The 26,063-nt window shown below is 44.5% G+C and overlaps 1 protein-coding gene across 2 annotated transcripts; it reads left to right on the forward strand.

The window, feature by feature from the left end:
• The first annotated feature begins 5,340 nt into the window (after window positions 1-5,340).
• LOC123140797 (uncharacterized) lies at window positions 5,341-7,261 on the forward strand. Of its 2 annotated transcripts, XM_044560079.1 has the most exons (4): window positions 5,341-5,614; window positions 5,716-5,927; window positions 6,213-6,340; window positions 6,448-7,261. In XM_044560079.1, exons 3-4 carry the CDS (start codon window positions 6,311-6,313, stop codon window positions 6,958-6,960), a joined length of 543 nt encoding a protein of 180 aa, XP_044416014.1. In that variant the 5' UTR covers window positions 5,341-5,614; window positions 5,716-5,927; window positions 6,213-6,310; the 3' UTR covers window positions 6,961-7,261. The 2 variants fall into 2 exon arrangements, with proteins under 2 accessions (XP_044416014.1, XP_044416013.1); XM_044560078.1 differs by having other exon boundaries at window positions 5,716-6,340.
• Window positions 7,262-26,063: the final 18,802 nt, after the last annotated feature.

Genomic DNA, 26,063 nt, shown 5'->3' on the forward strand with positions numbered 1-26,063 from the left:
CCTCCGCCTCGACGGACTCCTGGCGCCCACGTGGACGGGCCTTTAGTCGCGGTTCGTAAGAGGCGCGACTAAAGAGGGGCCTTTAGTCGCGCATATTTAGTCCCGGTTGCATAGTCGGGATTAATGGCCTTTGCGAACCGGGACTAAAGGCCTATTCTTTACCAGTGGTCTTCTATGAATAGTGACCGAATAGGCCCAGGTCCATATTTTCAAATCATTTCAGTCCCCGCCTTACTGTTCACATAGACCTGCTAATCGAAAACACTTCCACAGTACGGGGCACATATCCCATCGCAGCACATTTGAGACGGACGGACTAGATAGCGGGGTGCACACTGCACAGCACCCGGGACCAAAAAATCCACTCTCTTTCAACGGAAAGAGGGGTTCATGGAGTAGAAAGGGAGAAACGTCAGGTTTCGAGCTCGTAGTGATACTTATGTACGAGCTAGCTAGTTGCTAGCAAATCAATTAAATGCATGTAGTAGAAAGCCTCAATTAAGAGATCGAGCATCATCTTACTAGTACATACACTTCCTTCAATCTAAAATGCATGTCATCTTTTTACTCTGTACAGCATCAAACAAAATACTTTATGGGCCACTTAATGATAATATGTTAGTCAAAGATGCAATTCATGATGAAAGCAGTATTTAGAGTGAATGTGTTTAATATGAAATTAACATCTAACATGACCAAATGTGAAGAAAATAGACCGCCATAAAGCATAGCTACATGGCTACATGTAATTTGGACCACACAAGTTATGTCGGGCAGTTAGATATGCAAATTAGACGGATATTCATAGATATGCTGAGAAAATGGCATAGCTATGGGGCCGTATAAATAAAGAAGTATTGACAAGGTCATGACACAAGGACCGAGACGATGCTACCCGAGTAGTCGACCCTGGGCCCATCCTATGGACTGTAATGTGACCCTAGTCCCACCAGCATCTAAGGCGGAGCTCAGGACCAGCCAAGGGGATGAGCCTTCTTCCACAAGAAGCACCCCTGTAATCAAGAGAAAGGTAACTTATTGAAATAAATCAAACAACAAAGGCAGGAGTAGGGTATTACCTCTCCCAAGGAGGGCCCGAGCCTGGGTAAATCCTCTTCCCCATTCCATCTACCATCCTGATCTCCACTTCACACGCTCCTCCTAACAATACAGCCATCTCCTCGACAGCACTGCCGAAATGGAACTCCAACAATTGGCGCACCAGCAGTGCTCCCAAGTTGATCTGAACAGGTCAGGATGGCCCCATCCACGCAGGCCGGTGCCATGTCAAGCCAGAATCTCTTCCCTGGCCCCCTTCGCCTCGCCACCGACGCGACTAGAGATCAAATCTGCCTGATCCTCTTCCCCCGGGAGCAGATCTTCCGCCTTGTGGCCTGGAGTTCAAGGCCGATGACTCTGGCACCTCCACCCCTTTGAGAGGCCTGCCGACAAGACCTCGAACTTAAAGCAACTGCCTCCACGCCCAGTCGTATCAGCACCAAGCAGACCAAGAAAAACAAGGTCTTCATGACACCCAAGGGTCGGGAGTGGGCCAAGCTCAAAGGCAGCAGCATCCCTGCTAAGCCTCAAGCGGAGAAGTGCCCCCACTAGGGACCACGCTCCCAACACCAAGCGGCTGACTGCTGCATCATATCATATGCCAGCATGCTGCAAAAGGAACCACCGCTGTGTTGGTTGGGAGCAAGAGTGCTCAAACTCGCGAAGGTAACACAAGCTTCCTTCTAGGCCGCATCTGCAACCCTGGTCGTGCCAAGGCAGACTACCGCAAGAGGGACATGTTTGACAAGCCTCAAGAGAAAAACCCTAACGTGCCTCCTTGCCAAACAGCTGGCAAGACGTCCCGACTCTGTGTCTTAAGCCCCCAACACAAGGCCAAGGAGTGCCACCTCCCCTATGGACATACGGCAGGAACAGAGCCAAACCATTTTGAGTGGCAGCAAGCAAGGCCCGATACCTCCCATAGACAGCCCCAGGCAGAGGCGGACAGAGATCCCATGCCTTGCTGTAGTCAAGTCACCGCGCGCCTTGCCCCCTACCATCCAGCGTCCATGTTGATCCTACGGCCAGCAGCAACTCACAGTCAAAATACCCACCTGTACACAGAACAGCAATAACTGGCTGAGGAAACAGAGGCCCTTCATGCAAAGAACAGAGCAGAACATAAGTTCAGTTAACACGCAGTTCAGTCTATCAAAACAGCAAGAGTTTGACAAAACAACAGTCTTACAAGGCTGTAAACAACGTAACAAAATACAGTTTAATTTAGCAAGCAAAAACACTTTGGTTCAGTTTAGGAAACATCAAGCAAAAAGGAAAACCCAAGCCATTTTAAATACAAGGACATTCAGTTAAGAGGTTCAGGAAATTAATAGGGCAGAAAGGTGAACACAGGTACAGAGCCTTTTGTAGGCGTGAATAAACTAATTTTTGAAGCAAGTTACCATAGAAATTCGTTCCTACATAATCATTCAAGTACATAATGTTGGCCCTTTTACTTGTACATTTAGGGCACAAAAGACTATAGTTGGCCCCCAAGTCCAAAGTACTATAGTCAAGCACTGCCCAAAATACTAGTCGACACTCCCAAAATACTATCTAACAAGCTTCTAAATACTAGAACAGATCTTCATTATAACGGGTAGCTGTCAAGAGTTGCGTGTAACTCATTATCTTGTTGCACCCTTGAAACTCCATATTTGCTCCTTCATCGCGCCCATCCTTCTTCACTCCTCCTTGAGGCCCTACACCATCATGTTTCTTTTGTTTCTGCAATAAAACTTCTAATAAGTAATTTATGAATGAAAGGTAACACCACACCATGTACATCTTGCTACATACCTTTGCTCTTTGGTTTTTGGATGCGAAAACTTTAGTTGGCTTGCGCTTCCCTTTGAGTAACTTATCAAACCAATTTTTTCTTCTCCTCAAATTTTTTGATTGAACCTCTTTTTTCTTGAGCTTTGCAGCACTAAGAACCTCTTTTATTTCTGCACTAAGAACCTCATTTGTTTGCTGCACACTTGGGTCAACATTTTTTTCGCCATTACAAGGCTTACTCGTCGCATTGGCAATTGCGTTCAGTTTATCCTTTAGTTGTGGACCAATGCAATCAAGTGCATTTTCTAACAGCAAACAACATTCCAGAGAGTAGGCTATTTTATATGCCAAAGTGCGAAATTTGTGAGACAAATCTTTGTACCGAAGTTGAGCTTCCAACTTTGGATTTTCTACCACATTCCTTCCTTGTCTATCTTGTATGCTTCCATTGCGTGCTTCTCTAGTCCATCTTTTTAAGAAATAATGTGATGGCAATACTTTTATATTCATCAAATCAAGCACTTTGAGACCATGTCCACACAATATTTCTGTCCTATTGAACATGCCACAACTACATGAAGCTGTTTGGGTCAGAGGATCACCGATCACTACGCGCTCCTCTTCGAATTTTAAATCACCATGCAAACTCCCAATAGCAACTGCAAATTTGTTATGCCCATCCAATGATCTAGTGCATGCAGCCATGGATCTTTCAATTCACTTTGGAAAGCTTCAAAAATAACTGGAGTGTACTCTTTGCTTGCTAGCACCAACATAGGTGTGTGCATCTGATTCTTGGCAATTTCTTCCTTGCATCAAATTCAGATTGCAATTCCTTTCTTCTTTTTACTTTCACTGTCCTCTCAAAATGCATCAAGAACCGAACAATATGGAAATCTGATTTCAAATGGTTTTTCAATGAATTGTTGAAGCTTTCACTAAGTTGTGTACTTCTCACTCCCAAACTAAACACATCTCTCATATAACATTCAGCCCATTTTTCTTTCAACTTGTAGATACTATCTAACCAAGTTTGCTTGTGCACTTTATGCCTCATATTGTTAAATGCTTCCTGAAATTCTGTTTTGTCCTCATAGCCATACATACATTCACTAAAATCAGTGAGAATATGAGACTCCTCATCTTCATCCTCATCTTCATCTTTCCCATCATCTTCATCTTTCCCATCATCTTTATCTTTCCCTTCATCTTTCTCTTTCCCTTCATCTTTTTCTTCACCCTTAAATGGTCATAAATGCTTGACAGCATTTTGCATTATATGAAAGGTGCACAATCCATGATATGATTCCGTTGGAACCCGTCGGAGGGGGCGGGGTGGAGGAGCCCGGAGTGGCGACGGAGGAACTTGTCGACGCCGTTTTCTTCAGTGGCCGCGGCCGGAGCTCGATCCACTCCGTTTCCTGCGGCAGCGGGGCGGAGAGAGGGCGACGGGAGCGGGGGCGGGCCAGAAAGAGGGCGGCGAGGGCGAGGGCGGCGGCGGGCGCGGCGGGAGAGCGGAGGCGGCGGGCGCGGCGGGCGAGCGGAGGCGGCGGGCGAGCGGCGGCGGCCGATGCCCCAGCCCGCGCAGTTTTCCCCTGCCCGCGCGAATGTGTCTGGCAGCCCGCGTAGTTTTCCCCTGTATTGAGTCGCTTTGACTGGATGTGAAATGCTGCCAGCCGTAGGATTGATTTGAACGATGGATGTAGGGGGCAAGGCACTCCGTGACCCGCCTCTGGCGAGGCACTGGATCTCGGTCCGGCAGAGGCCGACCCGTTGATGGAAGTCAGTGCGAGGCAAGGGCCGAGTGCGATGACGGGCTCTCGGGTTCCGAGCTACTGGTGTTTGGGCCCACCCCGGCGCAATTCTTGAGGTGACCGAGATGCCCAACGTCAGACAAGACAGTTGGGCCCACGAGGACCACGACACCTCTCGGCACCTTCCCGTTAGTGCTAGAGCCACTGATTTCTGGAGTCAAGATCCCAGAAGTGCTGATGGAAGAGGGAAGCCTCGTCAACATCATCCACGTTAGAATCTTGGGGGTTTAGTTGCACTTCTTGAATTGTCTATTGCATTGTCGCTTCTCTTGATGTTCATGAGTCGCTACAATCCGACGGAAGACCAAACCTCAGGTGACACCCCTAGGGGGAAGCGATGAGCCGAGAGCCGAGACTTGGTGTTTCACCTAGAGAGCCGACACCCAAATGATGAGCTCTGTCATGGCTATGGCAATGAGGGACAGCGACAGGCACCCATCAGCTAGTTTTTCAAGTAGTAGTTAATGTGCGGGAGACTTTTCATCAAATAGCCTATTTTGTAAAGAGGCTTTTTCTAAGGACGCGGAGTATGTGATCACGAGCTCACAGGAGCTCGGAATCACACCCGTCCAAAACTGCTGTGAGATTCGGTGCTTTAAATGCCTGAGCCAGTCGCCGGGTCCATCGCGTACATGGGAAATTATAATATACACCGCTGTAAGCACCTGACAGACGGGGCAAGGTTGGACGCTGTCGGCGAAGCGTGGTTGAGCCATGGCTCGTGGCGGACGCCGGCGTCCTGATCCGTGGATCAGGTACGGTGCTTTCCTCTAGCGCCGGCAGTCCACGCAATTAATGCAGTGGTTGGGCCGCTCGCTGGGTAAGGTAGCGAAGTTGGATTTGGCTCACATACCGGTCGGCGAAATAGGTGGAGATATCGAGTCCGCGACGGCGACAGGGTGGTCCAGCAACCTCGCCGGGGCGGCGGCGACCATGGAGTTCTTACTGCAGCCGATAAACAGGTAGGGATCTGCTTCGTGACCCATTCTTTTCAATGTTTTCTGCTCGGATTTTGGGGACTGATCTATATCCTGATGCTGAAAATTTTGTGTGGAATAAGTAGAGCGCTGCTTGAGGAGGTGAATGATAATAATGGGGCAATGGAGCCCGTGCGGTTCCCAGTCGCCGCCCGGCGGAGCTTGAGGTTGCAGCCCCGGCAGGTTCAAGTGCGGACGGGCAGATCTGTCGGGCTGATGGAGCCGGCGCGGACATGCCTCAGGGCTCCGAGCACTCGATAGAACAAGTGGACCCAAAAACACCAGGCTGGACGCAAAGGTACGAAAACCTTGGCCTAGCAATGGCATAAAAAATTGATAGAACAAAATTGCGTGTGTGCTTGCCAAATCTGCAAGCAGCAACTGATGTAGTGGTGCTGAAGAAATATAATTAACCGTGGTCTAGGCTTACATACTGCATACTTGCGGAGATGGCTGACAAGCCGTAGTTATTGACACCCAGAAAGTTCAGTTAATGTAATTTCGTAACTAGTGAGTGTGCTGCAAAACCCAACCTGATAGCTTAACTGTTGTGACTCGATGGAGTATGTCGCAATACATACAGATGCTGCACGGAGGGAGAAATGGTGCAGAACTTCATACAAGGTGACGGTGATCGAATGAGGGGAGGAATTTGACTGCGAGTGCGGGCAGTTTGCCCATATGGGGCTGTTGTGCAGCCATATCCTGAAGGTGATGCACATAGCATGAGTACACATAGGCTTCTTCTTTTTGTACTGATGCACTGATGATTTAAGTGGCACAGGTCAGGCTGACAGTCTGTTTGTGAAAAAATGCAGTTTCTCGACTTCATTCGTGTTACGGAGATCCCAAAGAAGCACATTGTGAAAAGGTGGACAAGAGATGCAAGAGATATACTTCCAGCTCACCTGATGCAGTACCAGAGAGACAATGCTCAGGAAAACCCGTTTTGTTTCCGGCATTTCAACATGTATATGCAAGCCATGGAGCTTGTTCGGATGGGAGACTCAAGTGTGGCAGCTTATGAGCACTTGATCTCGCTATTCAAACACTGTGCAGAAGAGATGAAACCATTTACAGACGTCCGAGATGGCCTTGGTTTGGAAGACAGGTTAGCATGTAGTACTAGGATTGATAACAGGATGCAATCAGGAGGCGATGTATGCGAAGCAGTAGAAGGTACAGAGGTTAACAACGGCAACGATGACAGCAATTCAGCTAATCAGTCTGAGAATAGGCTAGGGAACCTGCTAGCACCAGCCAGGCGGAAGAAAGTTGGCAGGCCAACAAGTAGGGAGAAGGCTCCGTATGAAGGTTTAAGTAACAAGTAGGCAGCAAGGACACAAGCGACAACCTGCCCAGAACGAGGGGGTGTACCGAAACAGCCACGTAAGCCGGCGAGATGCAAAAACTGTGGAGTTGGAGGACACTGCAGGAACAAGTGCCATAAGGTAGCGGAACTCAGGATCAGTTAATTTCGCCGACCCAAATGATGGGATAACTAATAAGAAATACTTTTCTTTCAATGTAATTGAGTGTTTTTGATCTGTATGATCTAGGATTAAAGCCGTTGATGCTTTTCATGTATGTGCAACTGATAGCTGTTCCTCTGTTTGGACTGCATTCTCTGAGTTTTCTGAACATGCACTAATGGTGGTCGCTATGGCTCTATTTTCTTTAGAGCAAGATGATCCTTCAGTTGTGAGCAAAACTGGTTCTCTGAACTTTCTGAATATGCACTAGTCATAGTCATGGTCAGCTGTTCCTCTCGTTGGACTGCATTCTCTGAATTATAGCTGGTGTTGTGTGAATCTGATTGTGTACAACCTGGAACAAATTTTGTGAGCAAAACAGCTGTTTAGGTCTGAATATTATAGTTGACTGCTGTAAACCAACCAACCACTTTCTGTAAGCTGAATAAGGTACAGGCATAAATGGGGATGGCAAAGCAGTTGAGGCCGGCATTGACACTAGTAGAAAAAGAGGCTTCCATACGCCCCCATTAGTCCTCAAAATAATCGAACCGCGATCAAAGGGGTCTTTAGTCGCGGTTCGGGAGGAGACCCGCGACCAACTATCTGGGCCCAGCGCGCTCGGTCGACAGCTGGCGGACGGGAGGGGCTTTAGTCCCGGTTGGCCTGGCCAACCGGGACTAAAGGTCCTCAGGCTGACCCGAAGGCCTTTAGTCGCGGTTGGCCAGACCAACCGGGACTGGTCTGGCCAACCGCGACTAATGGCCCGAACCTTTAGTCGCGGTTGGCCAGACCAACCGGGACTAAAGGTGTAAGGTGTAAACCTTTAGTCCCGGTTGGTCTGGCCAACCGCGACTAAAGGGATTTGAGGCTTCATTTTCAAACTCTACACCCCCCCCCCCCCCCCCCCCCCCCGCCGCCGTGGATCGCCTTTTCAGTTTTAGAAAAAACAAAAGAAAATGATGGAAATGTCAAAAAAATAAAATAAAATAAGTTTCCCATGTGATATGTGGTCTAGTTGTTGGGAAAATTAACAAATATGAATTTCGACTTTATTTGCAAAATCTCTCTGGAATTTCTTAAAATGGGCATAACTTTTGCATACGAACTCGGATGAAAAAGTTTTTTATATGAAAAATCATCTACTCGAAAAGTTACATCCGAATTTAATCGGGGGAACCCCGTTAAACATTTTCAAAATCCTCAAAAACCAAACAGAAAAAAAGATACGAGGCTTTTAAGATCTGGAGAGGCAAAAAATTCAAAAAATTTCAAATTGTGGTCAAACTGTGGTCAAACAATGGTCAAACTAATTATTCTAGAATATTAGTGTTACTAAATAATTATTTCAGTTTTTTTTTTAAATTTTGGTCAAATCTGGTCAAACTGTGGTCAAACTGTGGTCAAACAATGGTCAAACTAATTATTCCAGAAATATTAGTGTTACTAAATAATTATTGTTTTTTAAAACAATAGTTTCAAACTCAAACAGTGAAATGTGTCACTTCATGCTCAAGCTAAATTCCTGAGGGTTAATAGAATTGACATCCTACTATTGTCAGGAAAACAACAAGTGCAGACTTGGAAACGAGGGAGAATAGAATCCGAAAGTTAAGCGTGCTCAGGCTGGAGTAGTGAGAGGATGGGTGACTGTCCGAGAAGTTAAATGATTTGGAATGATAGGGGTGATTAGAGATTAGAGGTTAAATTGAGCAGTGATGAGGGGTGATGATTAGAGATTAGAGGTTAAAATAATTCAGAAATTTGAAAATAAAAAAAATTAAAAAAATTCGCAAAAAAACCCTAAACCTGCGGAGGAGGCCTTTAGTCCCGGTTAGCCACGAGAACCGGGACTAAAGGCCTTTTTTCTACCAGTGTGAAGCCATCTGAGCGGGCATGCGTTCGAAATTTGAACCACATGAGCAAAACGGCTCCTTTGGACCAGTTTCCGTTACCAAACGGATCACCCCGTCCACTCCCATCTGATCCGCCAGCAGACTAACTGACGGAGTTTTCTGCACGGTGGGCCATCTCGTGTTCGGGGGAATAGTACCATGAGGCAATACGTACTGCAATACCCATAGCAACACTGATCACGAGGAGAGTAAGTGGCACAGATTTCAGGCTCCTGTGAGCTCGGGATCACGTTAGAATTTTCGCTTTTAGTAGGAGGATTCTACAGGGCAAGGTTCACTCTATTCTTTTTCCTAAACAAGAAGATTCATTCCATTCCCAGGTCAAAAAAGGCAACACAAAGAATGACAGATCATGGGTGTACAAATTCATCAGCACAGGGGTATATATGCATTGTCTATACGTTTGATTTCTCAAGAAGACGACTCAAATTCAGAGATGCTGTGGGACTAGAGTACAAATTCAAACACACAAAGAATGACAGGTCATGGGCATAAGCAGAGATCGTGGTACATGAGCAAACCACACTGAAAAATATTTGTACGCACACAAAATAGTGCATACTACCTCTGTACCATAATATATGACGTTTACAATGCAAGCAAATGAACTCCAAGATTTAGAGACAGGGCCAACGCTAAGCAAGTTCATTTCTCTTCCTGCCAGTTTGAATATTGCCTACATGAATCAGATAACAGACGGCAATTCATAACTGAGAAGATTAATTCCATTTCTGCATACAGAAGGGATAAACCTAGAGCAAATAATCCATTTCTGAATCTCAGACAACGAAATCCTAACTCTTGATACCTCTAGAGCAAGCAATGCCATCAGCTAGACTGATTTGTAATATCCTAACTTATCTCACACTTTTTGTTTGATTCAAACATTGTGGAAATTGCACCAGAAGCTCAAAGTTGAATCAACTCAGCATTATTGGACAAAACCAGCATTATGTACAGAGAAGAGCAATAGGAGATCAATTGATTTGTAGCAGCACACCGTCAATTCCTATTGTCAGCATATTTTCAAGTTTTTCACTGCATCAGGTATTGCCATTTTTATTATGCGTTTAGTACAATAAATATTAAACATTCATTGATGAAAATTGAAGAAAATAGACTGCACAGAAACCACGCGTTTTTACAATAACAGAGCCCTGCCCGAGTACCATTTTCATCGAAAACAAAACCAACATTCGAACAGAGTGCCAGTACGCGGGGAATGGCCAAATGCCAATCCAGCAGAGCACAAAGAAAATTGTAGTTTGGATCCGACAAACTATATTGGATGTTTTCCGAGTTCAACTAACAAATAGAGGTATGCTGAGAAAATATATAACCAAACCGCTTAAGATTAGCATAATTATACAATAACAACTGCAAGCGATCTTTAGGTATTATAGCGATCCTGAATGAGCAATAATGTGAAAGAAATTGCAAGCCCATATTAACAAAAGAAGTTTAAATCCCAATGCTGGGGCGTTGTTAGTTATCAAATATTTGCATCGATGGAACAAAAAATAGAACATCGTCAAATTTGAAACTTGACAGACACAAAGAAAAAACTCAATGCAATGTAGCAACCAGCAAAAGTACAAACAAAAAATATATCCTTCAAGGACAGGAAAGGAAAAATATATCGTTCTGCTACTACTAATAGATAGTTACCTGCTCAGTCAATACATCATGATAGGCCTATCCGGACAAATCATATTATGTATTGTGCAAAAGTTTAATTCTATCACGTCCACCACCAATGCCCATGTCTACCAGAATAGGAAGTCCAGTAACCAATGAGATTCCAACGAACAGTTAAATGTATACAAGGAGGCACTAACTAGATAACACACTGCTATAATTCGAGAAAACAGTTCAGTTATGTCTGGTCACAATTAAATTCGTGAGTATGTCAGTAGGTCTGCAACAATAAAAAGAACTCTCTATGGACAATTGGACATCCATAGCATAAACAGATAAAATGTTTGCTACCTCTGACTCGAACCACATAACTCAACAATAACAATATGAGAATATCAAATAACTTGGTTTCTTTTTACCAGCAGTATAGACACCTTCGAATGGATAATAGTGATACCAGCGGTTTGATTCGAAAAGTTTCTTAAACTGCATTGATTCAAACTGGATCATGAAGACGCCGATAAATGTCCACACTAACACCACATTATTGTCCTCAGCAAATCCGAGTATCCTTGGGCATGTCATCTGAGAGAAGTGTTTAGTATGAATCTAGACATGTCATTCTGATCATGGATTCAGTACAGAAATTATTAAGCATCTACAATGAAAAAAACCGGAGAAATTATACTGCACATAAACCACTACAACAGCCAATATGTACTTTGGATAAGGCACGCTATGTTGGAGGTTATGAGAGTTAGAATGTCAAATAGATATACGTCGTGAAAATATTAAACTAGACTCACCTAAAATTAGCATAATTGTACAATAACTGCAAGCGAACATTTTGTATTATAATGTTCCTGAATGAGCAGTAATGTTAAATGTTTTCCCTAAGAAAGCAATAGTGTGAAGCATGTAATAACAAAGGAAGTTTGAAGCAAGAGCTGAGGTGTTGTTAGTTACCAATACAAATTTGAATTCATGGAACAACAGATAAATCATCCTCAAACATGACAGACCCATAACCACAGGAAAAAAAAATGCAACATAGCAACCAGGAAAAGTAAAACAGAAAATACCCTCGAAGGAAAATAAAGGGAAAACATTTCATTCTGCTACCACTAACAAATAGTTACCTGATCAATACATCACGAATTCAAGATAGCATCTATCCAGACAGATCATATTATGTATTGCGCAAAAGTTTAGCTCCACCGTGTCCACCATCAATGCGAGCATCTACAAAAATAGGAAGTCAAGGAACCGATGAGATTCCAACGAACATTTAAAAAGGTACCGGGGCATTAACTAGATATTTAAATAAACACACTGCTATAATTCGAGAGAAAAATTCAGTTGTATCTCATAATGAAATCCTTGACCATGTCAATAGGCCTGCAAGAAAGTTCGGTCAAGCTTATTATGATGTGTGCCACTTCATTCTAGTATAGAGTTTGATTTAACTCGGACGAAGATGAGAGCTTTAAGGTAACTATAGGATTCCGTCGGGGGGATCCGCTGTCTCCTTTGCACAGAGGGTTTATTAGAGTTGTTGGCACATGCAGAGCAAGAGGGAGAGCTTACTGGAGTCAAGGTATCCCATGATGCACCTGTTGCTACGAATCTTTTATTTGCGGATGAGTCTCTGATTTTAATGAAAGCCAACTCCGAAAAAGTTGAGTGCTTGAAGTGTTGTGGATGCATATTGCATAACTTTGGGACAATTGGTTAGTGGCGATAAATCCGCTATTGTCTTAAGCCCAAGTACTAGTGTTAATACTAGGGTACAAGTGTGTCCGACACTGTATATCATGACCGAGGCTCTGGATGACAAATATTTAGGCCTCCCAGTGACTGTTGGTCTGGGAAAAACAAATTGCTTTCAATATTTGGTGGACCGTTTAATGAATGGATGGAAGGAGAAGTATCTACCATCAGGGGCAAGGAGATTCTTATTAAGTCACTAGCACAACCAGTACCATCATATGCAATGTCTGTCTTTAAAATTCCTAAAAAAACATTTGCAGAGGAGCCATTGACACGATTACACAATTTTGGTGAAGTGATGATGTTAATCATAAGAAAATGTATTGGTTTGCCTGGTGGAAAATATGTGTTCCAAGAAAGAAACGAGGAATGATTTACGTGATTTGCATTGCTTTAATCTTGCACTTTTAGTTAAACAGGCTTGGAGATTAACTGATCATCCCGATTCTCTTTGTGCTACCATCTTGAGAACTAAGTACTTCCCGGATGGGGGCCAACTTAATGCTACTCTCACAAAAAAGTCATGTTACACATGGAAAACTATTATGGCAAGGAAAAAGTCATGTTACACATGGAAAACAATTATGGCAAGGGTGAATATATCAGACGTTCGTGTGTGTGGAGAGTAGGTGATGGTAAGAACATTAACATTTGGAGCGAGTCCTGGATCCCGCAAGCTCCAGATAGGAGGGTAATTACTAGAAGAGGAGGTCACTTACTATCAAAAAGCTGTTGATCTTATTAACCTTGTTATAGGATAATGAGATGAACCACTTATAAATCAAACCTTTTGGCCTGTTGATTCAAGAAGCATACTTTCCACCCGTCAAAAAAAGCATACTCTCCATACCATCGCTGGCCCATGAGATATCTGATTCCATTGCATGGAGCTTGATGAAGACATGTGTATTCTCCGTACGAACAACTTATCATTTAGAGTGGGATTGTCAGTTTGGTTATCAAATAATTGAAACAAATTGTGGGTGCAGTTAGAAATTGCGCTGCCTACCAAAGGTTAAAGTTACTGTATTGAGAAATCTACATGCACTACTAGGAAAAACCTTATACACAGAATCTTACCAGTAGCATTGGTCAAAAGAGTGCGCTACTGCTACCTACCAGTAGCGCGGTGTATACAAGCCCGCTACTACTATATAGGTAGCACTAGCGCGGCCCAGATAAAAAGCGCTACTACTATAACTACCGCACCGTGGCCGGCAGGCTAGATATAGTAGTAGTGCTGGTCTACAGTCAACGCTACTGCTATTGGTCTTAGCAGTAGCGCTCTTTCTGGCCCCGCGCTACTGCTATGGGTGGCCTATCCCCAAATTTTCCTCCCACACGCCCGACCATCTTCTTCCTCCCCTCACTCCCCGCTGCCTCACTCCTCCGCCGCCGACGCATTGCCGCCGCCGTCCTCCCTCCTCCTTCCTCGGTATGCCATCCTCCCTCCTCTCCCTCCTCCTCCCACCGCACCCTCCTCCCTCCTCCTCCGGCCAAGGGCCCTCCTCCTCCACCAAGCCCTCCTCTCCTCTCCTCCGGCCAAGCCCTCCTCCGCTAGCCCTCCTCCCACACCTCCCTCCTCCTCTCTCCTCCGGCCTCCCACCCCCTCCCTCCTCCCCCTCCTCCTATCTCCTCCCTCCTCCGATCCTCCTCCCTCCCCCCACCCCCTGCTGAGGGAGTCCTCGGACTGCCGGACTATATACTTTGGCCGGACTGTTGGACTATGAAGATACAAGATTGAAGACTTCGTCCCGTGTCCGGATGGGACTCTCCTTTGCGTGGAAGGCAAGCTTCGCAATTCAGATATGTAGATCTCCTCCCTTGTAACCGACTCTGTGTAACCCTAGCCCCCTCCGGTGTCTATATAAACCGGAGGGTTTAGTCCGTAGGACAGGAACAATCATAACCATAGGCTAGCTTCTAGGGTTTAGCCTCTACGATCTCGTGGTAGATCAACTCTGGTAATACTCATATCATCAAGATCAATCAAGCAGGAAGTAGGGTATTACCTCCATCGAGAGGGCCCGAACCTGGGTAAACATTGTGTCCACCGCCTCCTGTTACCATCCGCCTTAGACGCACAGTTCAGGACCCCCTACCTGAGATCCGCCGGGTTTGACACCGATATTGGTGCTTTCATTGAGAGTTCCACCGTGCCGTCGTGATAAAGGCTTGATGGCCCCTTCGATCATCGACAACGATGCGATCCAGGGTGAGGCTTTTCTCCCCGGACAGATCTTTGCATTCGGCGGCTTCGTACTGCGGGCCAACTCCCTTGGCCATCTGGAGCAGATCGAGAGCTACACCCTTGGCCATCAGGCCAGGTTTGGAAGTTTGAACTATACTGCCGACATCCGCGGAGACTTGATCTTCGATGGATTCGAGCCCATGTCAGGTGCGCCGCACTGTCACGATGAGCATGACTTAGCTCTGTCGTCGGACAGTGTTCGGGAGATCACACCAGCGGCTACTTCGGCCCTCAATCCGGAGCAGATCACGCCGTCCGAGGACAGGTGGATAGACCCCGCCACGGACGTCGCACACTCAGCGGCGATAGAGCCAAATACTGACTTCACCTCCTATGAGACCCATGTTGCCGGACACTTGGATTCGTCCCCGGCCACGGGCTCCGAACCGCCTGCGTCCGTGCCTATCGAATCTGATTGGGCACCGATCATGGAGTTTTCCTCCGCGGATATATTTTAGCACTCACCACTGGGCGACGTGCTAAACTCATTAAGGTATCTCTCCTTGTCAGGAGACCCTTGGCCGAACTATGTCCGGCTGGAGTGGGATGCGGACGACGAAGAAATTCGCTCCCCACCCACCACCCACTTAATAGCCACTGTCGACGAGTTAACCGACATGCTTGATTTCGACTCCGAAGACATCGACGGTATGGATGACGATGCAGGAAAAGAACAGGATCACCGCCCACAGGGCGCTGGACTGCCACCTCATCATACGACATATACATGGTGGATACACCCAAAGAAAATAATGACGAGGAATGGAAGGATGCAGAGAAGCAACCAAAGCGACGACGTAGGCGCCGCTCCAAATCCCGCCTCGGCAAAAACAATGATAATAGCGCAAGAAAGAATAATACCCCGGTCGACTCTAGAGGAAACGACGACCACATGGACCCAGCGACAAAGCAGGATGAGCCAGACGGAGCCGCTGTCCGTCAACGGTGACGCCGAGGGTAAAGCTAATCAACCTGTCTCCGGAGAGGAGAACAGTCCGGACGATGATGCACACATCATCCCGGAAAGGCACTTGGAGCAAGAGAATCTCCATAGAAGGCTCCTTGCCACCACGAGGAGTCTAAAGAAGCAGAAGCAAAGGCTCAAGGCCGCGCAAAATACACTCAACAGTAGATGGAACAAAGTGCTCGACACTGCAGAAAAGTACGGTGGCAGTCGCCACACAAAAAGCTATCCAAAGCGCAAGCTGCTGCCTGAATTCGATGACGAGGCTTTAGAGCCTATACAGCCGAAAAATAAATTGGCCGATCAGCCGGATCGACCACCTCGTGGCCGCGATAGGGCGGCTAACGATGTCGGTATGACCAGGTCCATCTACGGATCTAGGAAGCGCACTCCGGCACAGAATCAAAACCGAACACTACAACCGTCAGAACGCCATGACACATCCAAATACAGGGGTGCCTGCTACCTCTTGAGCACTGGGTTGGTTTTCCCTTGAAGATGAAAGCGTGATGCAGCAAAGTAGCATAAGTATTTCCCTCAGTTTTTGAGAATCAAGGTATCAATCCAGTAGGAGGCTACGCGCGAGTCCCTCGCACCTACACAAACAAATAAATCCTCGCAACCAACGCGATAAGGGGTTGTCAATCCCTACACGGTCACTTACGAGAGTGAGATCTGATAGATATGATAGGATAATATTTTTTGTATTTTTATGATAAAGATGCAAAGTAAAATAAAAGCAACAGAAATAACTAAGTGTTGGAATATTAATATGATGGAAGATAGACCCGGGGGCCATAGGTTTCACTAGTGGCTTCTCTTAAGAGCATAAGTATTTTACGGTGGGTGAACAAATTACTGTTGAGCAATTGACAGAATTGAGCATAGTTATGAGAATATCTAGGTATGATCATGTATATAGGCATCACGTCCGAGACAAGTAGACCGACTCCTGCCTGCATCTACTACTATTACTCCACACATCGACCGCTATCCAGCATGCATCTAGAGTATTAAGTTCATAAGAACAGAGTAACGCTTTAAGCAAGATGACATGATGTAGAGGGATAAATTCATGCAATATGATAAAACCCCCATCTTGTTATCCTCGATGGCAACAATACTATACGTGCCTTGCTGCCCCTACTGTCACTGGGAAAGGACACCGCAAGATTGAACCCAAAGCTAAGCACTTCTCCCATTGCAAGAAAGATCAATCTAGTAGGCCAAACCAAACTGATAATTCGAAGAGACTTGCAAAGATAACCAATCATACATAAAAGAATTCAGAGAAGATTCAAATATTGTTCATAGATAAACTTGATCATAAACCCACAATTCATCGGTCTCAACAAACACACCCCAAAGGAATAATACATCGAATAGATCTCCACAAGAGAGGGGGAGAACATTGTATTGACATCCAAAAAGAGAGAAGAAGCCATCTAGCTAATAACTATGGACCCGAACGTCTGAGGTAAACTACTCACACTTCATCGGAGGGGCTATGGTGTTGATGTAGCAGCCCTCCGTGATCGATGCCCCCTCCGGCGGAGCTCCGGAACAGGCTCCAAGATGGGATCTCGTGGGTACAGAAGGTTGCGGTGGTGGAATTAGGTTTTTGGCTCCGTATCTGATCGTTTGGGGGTACCTAGGTATATATAGGAGGAAGGAGTACGTCGGTGGAGCAACGTGGGGCCCACGAGGGTGGAGGGCGTGCCCAGGGGGGTAGGCGCGCCCCCTACCTCGTGGCTTCCTGCTTTGTTTCTTGACGTAGGGTCCAAGTCCGCTGGATCATGTTCGTTCAGAAAATCACGTTCCCGAAGTTTTCATTCCGTTTGGACTCCGTTTGATATTCTTTTTTTGCGAAACTCTGAAATAGGCAAAAAACAGCAATTCTGGGCTGGGCCTCCGGTTAATAGGTTAGTCCCAAAAATAATATAAATGTGTATAATAAATCCCAATAATGTCCAAAACAGAAGATAATATAGCATGGAGCAATCAAAAATTATAGATACGTTGGAGACGTATCAAGCATCCCCAAGCTTAATTCCTGCTCGTCCTCGAGTAGGTAAATGATAAAAACAGAATTTTTGATGTGATATGCTACTTGGCATAATTTCAATGTAATTCTTCTTAATTGTGGTATGAATATTCAGATCCGAAAGATTCAAGATAAAAGTTCATATTGACATAAAAATAATAATACTTCAAGCATACTAACTAAGCAATTATGTCCTCTCAAAATAACATGGCCAAAGAAAGTTCATCCCTACAAAATCATATAGTTTGGTCATGCTCCATTTTCGTCACACAAGAATGCTCTCATCATGCACAATCCCGATGACAAGCCAAGCAATTGTTTCATACTTTAGTAATCTCAAACTTTTTCAATCTTCATGAAATACATGAGCGTGAGCCATGGACATAGCACTTTGGGTGGAATAGAATATGATGATGGGGGTTATGTGGAGAAGACAAAAAAGGAGAGAGTCTCACATCAACGAGGCTAATCAATGAGCTATGGAGATGCCCATCGATTGATCTTAATGCAAGGAGTAGGGATTGCCATGCAACGGATGCACTAGAGCTATAAATATATGAAAGCTCAACAAAAGAAACTAAGTGGGTGTGCATCCAACTTGCTTGCTCACAAAGACCTAGGGCACTTGAGGAGGCCCATTGTTGGAATATACAAGCCAAGTTCTATAATGAAAAATTCCCACTAGTATATGAAAGTGACAAAACAAGAGATTCTCTATCATGAAGATTATGGTGCTACTTTGAAGCACAAGTGTGGTAAAAGGATAGTAACATTGTCCCTTCTCTCTTTTTCTCTCATTTTTTTGGGCCTTCTCCCTTTTTTATGGCCTTTCTCTCTTTTTTTTCTTCCTCACTTGGGACAATGCTCTAGAAAAATGATGATCATCACACTTCTATTGATTTACAACTCAATGATTACAACTCGATACTAGAACAAAGTATGACCCTATATGAATGCCTCCGGCGGTGTACCGGGATATGCAATGAACCAAGAGTGACATGTATGAAACAATTATGAACGGTGGCTTTGCCACAAATACTATGTCAACTACATGGTCATGCAAAGCAATATGACAATGATGAACGTGTCATGATAAACGGAATGGTGGAAAGTTGCATGGCAATATATCTCGGAATGGCTATGGAAATGCCATAATAGGTAGGTATGGTGGCTGTTTTGAGGAAGATATAAGGAGGTTTATGTGTGAAAGAGCGTATCATATCACGGGGTTTGGATGCACCGGCGAAGTTGCACCAACTCTCAATGTGAGAAAGGGCAATGCACGGTCCCGAAGAGGCTAGCAATGGTGGAAAGGTGGGAGTGCGTATAATCCATGGACTCAAGATTAGTCATAAAGAACTCACATACTTATTGCAAAAATCTACAAGTCATCAAAAACAAAGCACTACGCGCATGCTCCTAGGGGGATAGATTGGTAGGAGAAGACCATCGCTCGTCCCCGACCGCCACTCATAAGGAGGACAATCAAAGAACACCTCATGTTTCAAATCTGTTACATAACGTTTACCATACGTGCATGCTACGGGAATTGCAAACTTCAACACAAGTATTTCTCAAATTCACAACTACTCAACTAGCACAATTTTAATATCACTACCTCCATGTCTCAAAACAATCATCAACCATCAAACTTCTCTTAGTATTAAACACACTCATAAGAAAGTTTTTACTAATCTTGAATAACTAGCATATTAGGATTATTTAAGCAAATTACCATGCTATTTAAGACTCTCAAAATAATCTAAGTGAAGCATGAGAGATCAATAGTTTCTATAAAACAAATCCACCACCGTGCTCTAAAAGATGTAAGTGAAGTATTAGAGCAAAACTATATAACTCAAAAGATATAAGTGAAGCACATCGAGTATTCTAATAATTTCTGAATCATGTGTGTCTCTCTCAAAAGGTGTGTACAGAAAGGATTATTGTGGTAAACTAGAAAAGCAAAGACTCAAATCATACAAGACGCTCCAAGCAAAACACATATCATGTGGTGAATAAAAATATAGCTCCAAGTAAAGTTACCGATGGAAGTAGACGAAAGAGGGGATGCCTTCCGGGGCATCCCCAAGCTTTGGCTTTTTGGTGTCCTTAGATTATCTTGGGGGTGCCATGGGCATACCCAAGCTTAGGCTCTTGCCACTCCTTGTTCCATAATCCATCAAATCTTTCACCCAAAACTTGAAAACTTCACAACACAAAACTCAGCAGAAAATCTCGTGAGCTCCGTTAGCGAAAGAAAACAAAAGACCACTTCAAGGTACTGTAATGAACTCATTATTTATTTATATTGGTGTTAAACCTACTGTATTCCAACTTCTCTATGGTTTATAAACTCTTTTACTAGCCATAGATTCATCAAAATAAGCAAACAACACACGAAAAACAGAATGTCAAAAACAGAACAGTCTGTAGTAATCTGTAACTAACCCAAACTTCTGGAACTCCAAAAAATCAGCCAAAATAGGAAGACCTAGGCAATTTGTTTATTGATCAGCAGCAATTCGAATCAATATTTTATCACGTTCTGGTGATTTTTAACAATTATTTTCGTGAACAGAAAGTTTCTGGAATTTTGTGCAAGATCAAATAACTATCATCCAAGAAGATCCTATAGGTTTAACTTGGCACAAACACTAATTAAAACATAAAAACACGTCTAACCAGAGGCTAGACAAGTATTTATTCCTAAACAGAAGCAAAAAGCAAAAAAACTAAAAATAAAATTGGGTTGCCTCCCAACAAGCGCTATCGTTTAACGCCCCTAGCTAGGCATAAAGGCAAGGATAGATCTAGGTATTGCCATCTTTGGCTTTCAACTTTTTAGCGGAATCAAGCTTGAATACAGGAGGTTCTTTACGTTTCCCTTCATATTCTGAAATTTTTAGATCTAAAGAATCCAACCGCTTATTGCAAAGAGTAACCAACATATTCATGCGGTGAATATTTCCGCTAACGTTCTTAAGAGGTTCAAGAGACTTCTGTAAAATCTTAGTTACTTCGCAATTTTTTTCAAAAACTTGAGTCTCTTCCTGGGTACGATGAGGCCCCTTTTGTTGAGGTAGTGTTCCCACTATACCTTCTACAACTTCATGCGCAATATGGGGATCAATTTCAATAAAATTGCCTCTGGCAACGCAATCCAAGAGTTGTCTATGAGACATATTTAATCCAACATAAAAATTGCGAAGCAAAATTCTCAGGTTCACTTCAAAAGTACAATTACGGTAAGACTCCATTATTCTCACCCAGGCATCTTTTAAGTTTTCTCCTTGTCTTTGTTTGAAGTGAAAGACTTCAAACTCAGGGGACAAAGGAGTAGATAAGGGACTAGCCATGACGATAAGGAAACGGAAAAAGGGGCAAACGGAAAAGAGAGGGCGAATAAAACGGCAAGGGTGAAGTGGGGGAGAGGAAAACGAGAGGCAACTGGAAAATAATGTAATGCGGGAGATAAGGGTTTGTGATGGGTACTTGGTATGTTGACTTTTGCGTAGACCTCCCCGGCAACGGCGCCAGAAATCCTTCTTGCTACCTCTTGAGCACTGCGTTGGTTTTCCCTTGAAGAGGAAAGGGTGATGCAGCAAAGTAGCATAAGTATTTCCCTCAGTTTTTGAGAACCAAGGTATCAATCCAGTAGGAGGCTACGCGCGAGTCCCTCGCACCTACACAAACAAATAAATCCTCGCAACCAACGCGATAAGGGGTTGTCAATCCCTACACGATCACTTACGAGAGTGAGATCTGATAGATATGATAGGATAATATTTTTGGTATTTTTATGATAAAGATGCAATGTAAAATAAAAGCAACGGAAATAACTAAGTGTTGGAAGATTAATATGATGGAAGATAGACCCGGGGCCATAGGTTTCACTAGTGGCTTCTCTCAAGAGCATAAGTATTTTATGGTGGGTGAACAAATTACTGTTGAGCAATTGACAGAATTGAGCATAGTTATGAGAATATCTAGGTATGATCATGTACATAGGCATCACGTCCGAGACAAGTAGACCGACTCCTGCCTGCATCTACTACTATTACTCCACACATCGACCGCTATCCAGCATGCATCTAGAGTATTAAGTTCATAAGAACAGAGTAACGCTTTAAGAAAGATGACATGATGTAGAGGGATAAATTCATGCAATATGATAAAAACCCTATCTTGTTATCCTCAATGGTAACCATTCTATACGTGCCTTGCTGCCCCTACTGTCACTGGGAAAGGACACCGCAAGATTGAACCCAAAGCTAAGCACTTCTCCCATTGCAAGAAAGATCAATCTAGTAGGAAAAACCAAACTGATAATTCGAAGAGACTTGCAAAGATAACCAATCATACATAAAAGAATTCAGAGAAGATTCAAATATTGTTCATAGATAAACTTGATCATAAACCCACAATTCATCGGTCTCAACAAACACACCGCAAAAGAAGATTACATGGAATAGATCTCCACAAGAGAGGGGGAGAACATTGTATTGAGATCAAAAAAGAGAGAAGAAGCCATCTAGCTAATAACTATGGACCCGAAGGTCTGAGGTAAACTACTCACACTTCATCGGAGGGGCTATGGTGTTGATGTAGAAGCCCTCCGTGATCGATGCCCCCTCCGGCGGAGCTCCAGAGCAGGCCCCAAGATGGGATCTCGTGGGTACAGAAGGTTGCGGTGGTGAAATTAGGTTTTTGGCTCCGTATCTGATCGTTTGGGGGTGAAGGAAATATGCCCTAGAGGCAATAATAAAATATTATTTATTTCCTTGTATCATGATAAATGTTTATTATTCATGCTAGAATTGTATTAACCGGAAACATAATACATGTGTGAATATATAGACAAACAGAGTGTCACTAGTATGCCTCTACTTGACTAGCTCGTTAATCAAAGATGGTTATGTTTCCCAGCCAAAGACATAAGTTGTCATTTGATTAACGAGATCACCTCATTAGGAGAATGACGTGATTGACTTGACCCATTCCGTTAGCTTAGCACTCGATCGTTTAGTATGTTGCTATTGCTTTCTTCATGACGTATACATGTTCCTATGACTATGAGATTATGCAACTCCCGTTTACCGGAGGAACACTTTGTGTGCTACCAAACATCACAACGTAAATGGGTGATTATAAAGGTGCTCTACAGGTGTCTCCAAAGGTACTTGTTGGGTTGGCGTATTTCGAGATTAGGATTTGTCACTCCAATTGTCGGAGAGGTATCTCTGGGCCCACTCGGTAATGCACATCACTATAAGCCTTGCAAGCATTGTGACTAATGAGTTAGTTGCGGGATGATGTGTTACGGAACGAGTAAAGAGACTTGCCGGTAACGAGATTGAACTAGGTATCGAGATACCGACGATCAAATCTCGGGCAAGTAACATACCAGTGACAAAGGGAACAACGTATTTATGCGGTCTGACCGATAAAGATCTTCGTGGAATATGTGGGAGCCAATATGGGCATCCAGGTCCCGCTATTGGTTATTGACCGGAGACGTGTCTCGGTCATGTCTACATAGTTCTCGAACCCGTAGGGTCCGCACGCTTAACGTTACGATGACAGTTTTATTGAGTTTTTATGTACCGAAGGAGTTCAGAGTCCCGGATGAGATCGGGGATATGACGAGGAGTCTTGAAATGGTCGAGACGTAAAAATCGATATATTGGACGACTATATTCGGACTTCGGAAATGTTCCGAGTGATTCGGGTATTTTCCGGAGTACCGGAGAGTTACGGGAATTCGTATTGGGCCTTAATGGGCCATACGGGAAAGGAGAGAATGGCCTCAAAAGGTGGCCGCACCCCTCCCCATAGTCTGGTCCGAATTGGACTAGGGAAGGGGGGAGCACCCTTCCTTCTTTCTCCTTCCCCCTTCCCTTCTCCTACTCCCACAAGGAAAGGAGGAGTCCGACTCCCGGTGGGAGTAGGACTCCCCCCTATGGCGCGCCTCTCCCCTTGGCCGGCTGCCTCCCCCTTGCTCCTTTATATACGGGGGCAGGGGGGCACCCCAGAGACACAACAATTGATCCTTGAGATCTCTTAGCCGTGTGCGGTGCCCCCCTCCACCATATTACACCTCGATAATACCGTTGCGGAGCTTAGGCGAAGCCCTGCGTCGGTGGAACATCATCATCGTCACCACGCCGTCGTGCTGACGAAACTCTCCCTCAACACTCGGCTGGATCGGAGTTCGAGGGACGTCATCGAGCTGAACGTGTGTAGAACTCGGAGGTGCCGTACGTTCGGTACTTGATCGGTCGGATCGTGAAGACGTACGACTACATCAACCGCGTTGTGATAACGCTTCCGCTGTCGGTCTACGAGGGTACGTGGACAACACTCTCCCCTCTCGTTGCTATGCATCACCATGATCTTGCGTGTGCGTAGGAAATTTTTTGAAATTACTACGTTCCCTAACAGTGGTATCAGAGCCTGGTTTTATGCGTTGATGCTATGCACGAGTGGAACACAAGTGAGTTGTGGGCGATATAAGTCATACTGCTTACCAGCATGTCATACTTTGGTTCAGCGGTATTGTGAGATGAAGCGGCCCGGACCGACATTACGCGTACGCTTACGCGAGACTGGTTTCACCGTTGCGAGCACTCGTTGCTTAAAGGTGACCGGCGGGTGTCTGTCTCTCTCACTTTAGTTGAACCGAGTGTGGCTACGCCCGGTCCTTGCGAAGGTTAAAACAGCACCAACTTGACAAACTATCGCTGTGGTTTTGATGCGTAGGTAAGAACGGTTCTTGCTAAGCCCGTAGCAGCCACGTAAAATATGCAACAACAAAGTAGAGGACGTCTAACTTGTTTTTGCAGGGCATGTTGTGATGTGATATGGTCAAGACATGATGTGATATAATGTGTTGTATGAGATGATCATGTTTTGTAACCGAGTTATCGGCAACTGGCAGGAGCCATATGGTTGTCGCTTTATTGTATGAGATGCAATCGCCATGTAATAGTTTTACTTTATCACTAAGCGGTAGCGATAGTCGTAAAAGCAATAAGTTGGCGAGACGACAACGATGCTATGATGGAGATCAAGGTGTCGCGCCGGTGACGATGGTGATCATGACGGTGCTTCGGAGATGGAGATCACAAGCACGGTGCTTCGGAGATGGAGATCACAAGCACAAGATGATGATGGCCATATCATATCACTTATATTGATTGCATGTGATGTTAATCCTTTATGCATCTTATCTTGCTTTGTTTGACGGTAGCATTATAAGATGATCCTTCACTAAATTATCAAAGTATAAGTGTTCTCCCTGAGTATGCACCGTTGCGAAAGTTCTTCGTGCTGAGACACCACGTGATGATCGGGTGTGATAGGCTCTACGTTCAAATACAACGGGTGCAAAACAGTTGCACACGCGGAATACTCAGGTTAAACTTGACGAGCCTAGCATATAACAGATATGGCCTCGGAACACGGAGACCGAAAGGTCGAGCGTGAATCATATAGTAGATATGATCAACATAGTGTTGTTCACCATTGAAACTACTCCATCTCACGTGATGATCGGACATGGTTTAGTTGATATGGATCACGTAATCACTTAGAGGATTAGAGGGATGTCTATCTAAGCGGGAGTTCTTAAGTAATATGATTAATTGAACTTGAATTTATCATGAACTTAGTACCTGATAGTATTTTGCTTGTCTATGTTAATTGTAGATAGATGGCCCGTGCTGTTGTTCCGTTGAATTTTAATGCGTTTCTTGAGAAAGCAAAGTTGAAAGATGATGGTAGCAATTACACGGACTGGGTCCATAACTTGAGGATTATCCTCATTGCTGCATAGAAGAATTACGTCCTGGAAGCACCGCTGGGTGCCAGGCCTGCTGCAGGAGCAACACCAGATGTTATGAACGTCTGGCAGAGCAAAGTTGATGACTACTCGATAGTTCAGTGTGCCATGCTTTACGGCTTAGAACCGGGTCTTCAACGACGTTTTGAACGTCATGGAGCATATGAGATGTTCCAGGAGTTGAAGTTAATATTTCAAGCAAATGCTCGAATTGAGAGATATGAAGTCTCCAATAAGTTCTTCAGCTGCAAGATGGAAGAGAGTAGTTCTGTCAGTGAGCATATACTCAAAATGTTTGGGTATAACAATCACTTAATTCAACTGGGAGTTAATCTTCCGGATGATAGCGTTATTGACAGAATTCTTCAATCACTGCCACCAAGCTACAAGAGCTTCGTGATGAACTATAATATGCAAGGGATGAGTAAGACAATTCCCGAGCTCTTCGCAATGCTAAAGGCTGCGGAGGTAGAAATCAAAAAGGAGCATCAAGTGTTGATGGTCAATAAGACCACCAGTTTCAAGAAAAAGGGTAA

This window comes from Triticum aestivum, chromosome 6D, assembly GCF_018294505.1.
Source record: "Triticum aestivum cultivar Chinese Spring chromosome 6D, IWGSC CS RefSeq v2.1, whole genome shotgun sequence".
NCBI classification, from domain to species: Eukaryota; Viridiplantae; Streptophyta; class Magnoliopsida; order Poales; family Poaceae; genus Triticum; species Triticum aestivum.

Bases quoted from the DNA above. Each gene is read 5' to 3' on its own strand.
- LOC123140797 (XM_044560078.1), top strand. From the start codon at position 6,311: ATGGGGCTGTTGTGCAGCCATATCCTGAAG. The intron at 6,341-6,447 runs GTGATGCACATA...GAAAAAATGCAG, and splicing joins TGTGCAGCCATATCCTGAAG to TTTCTCGACTTCATTCGTGT.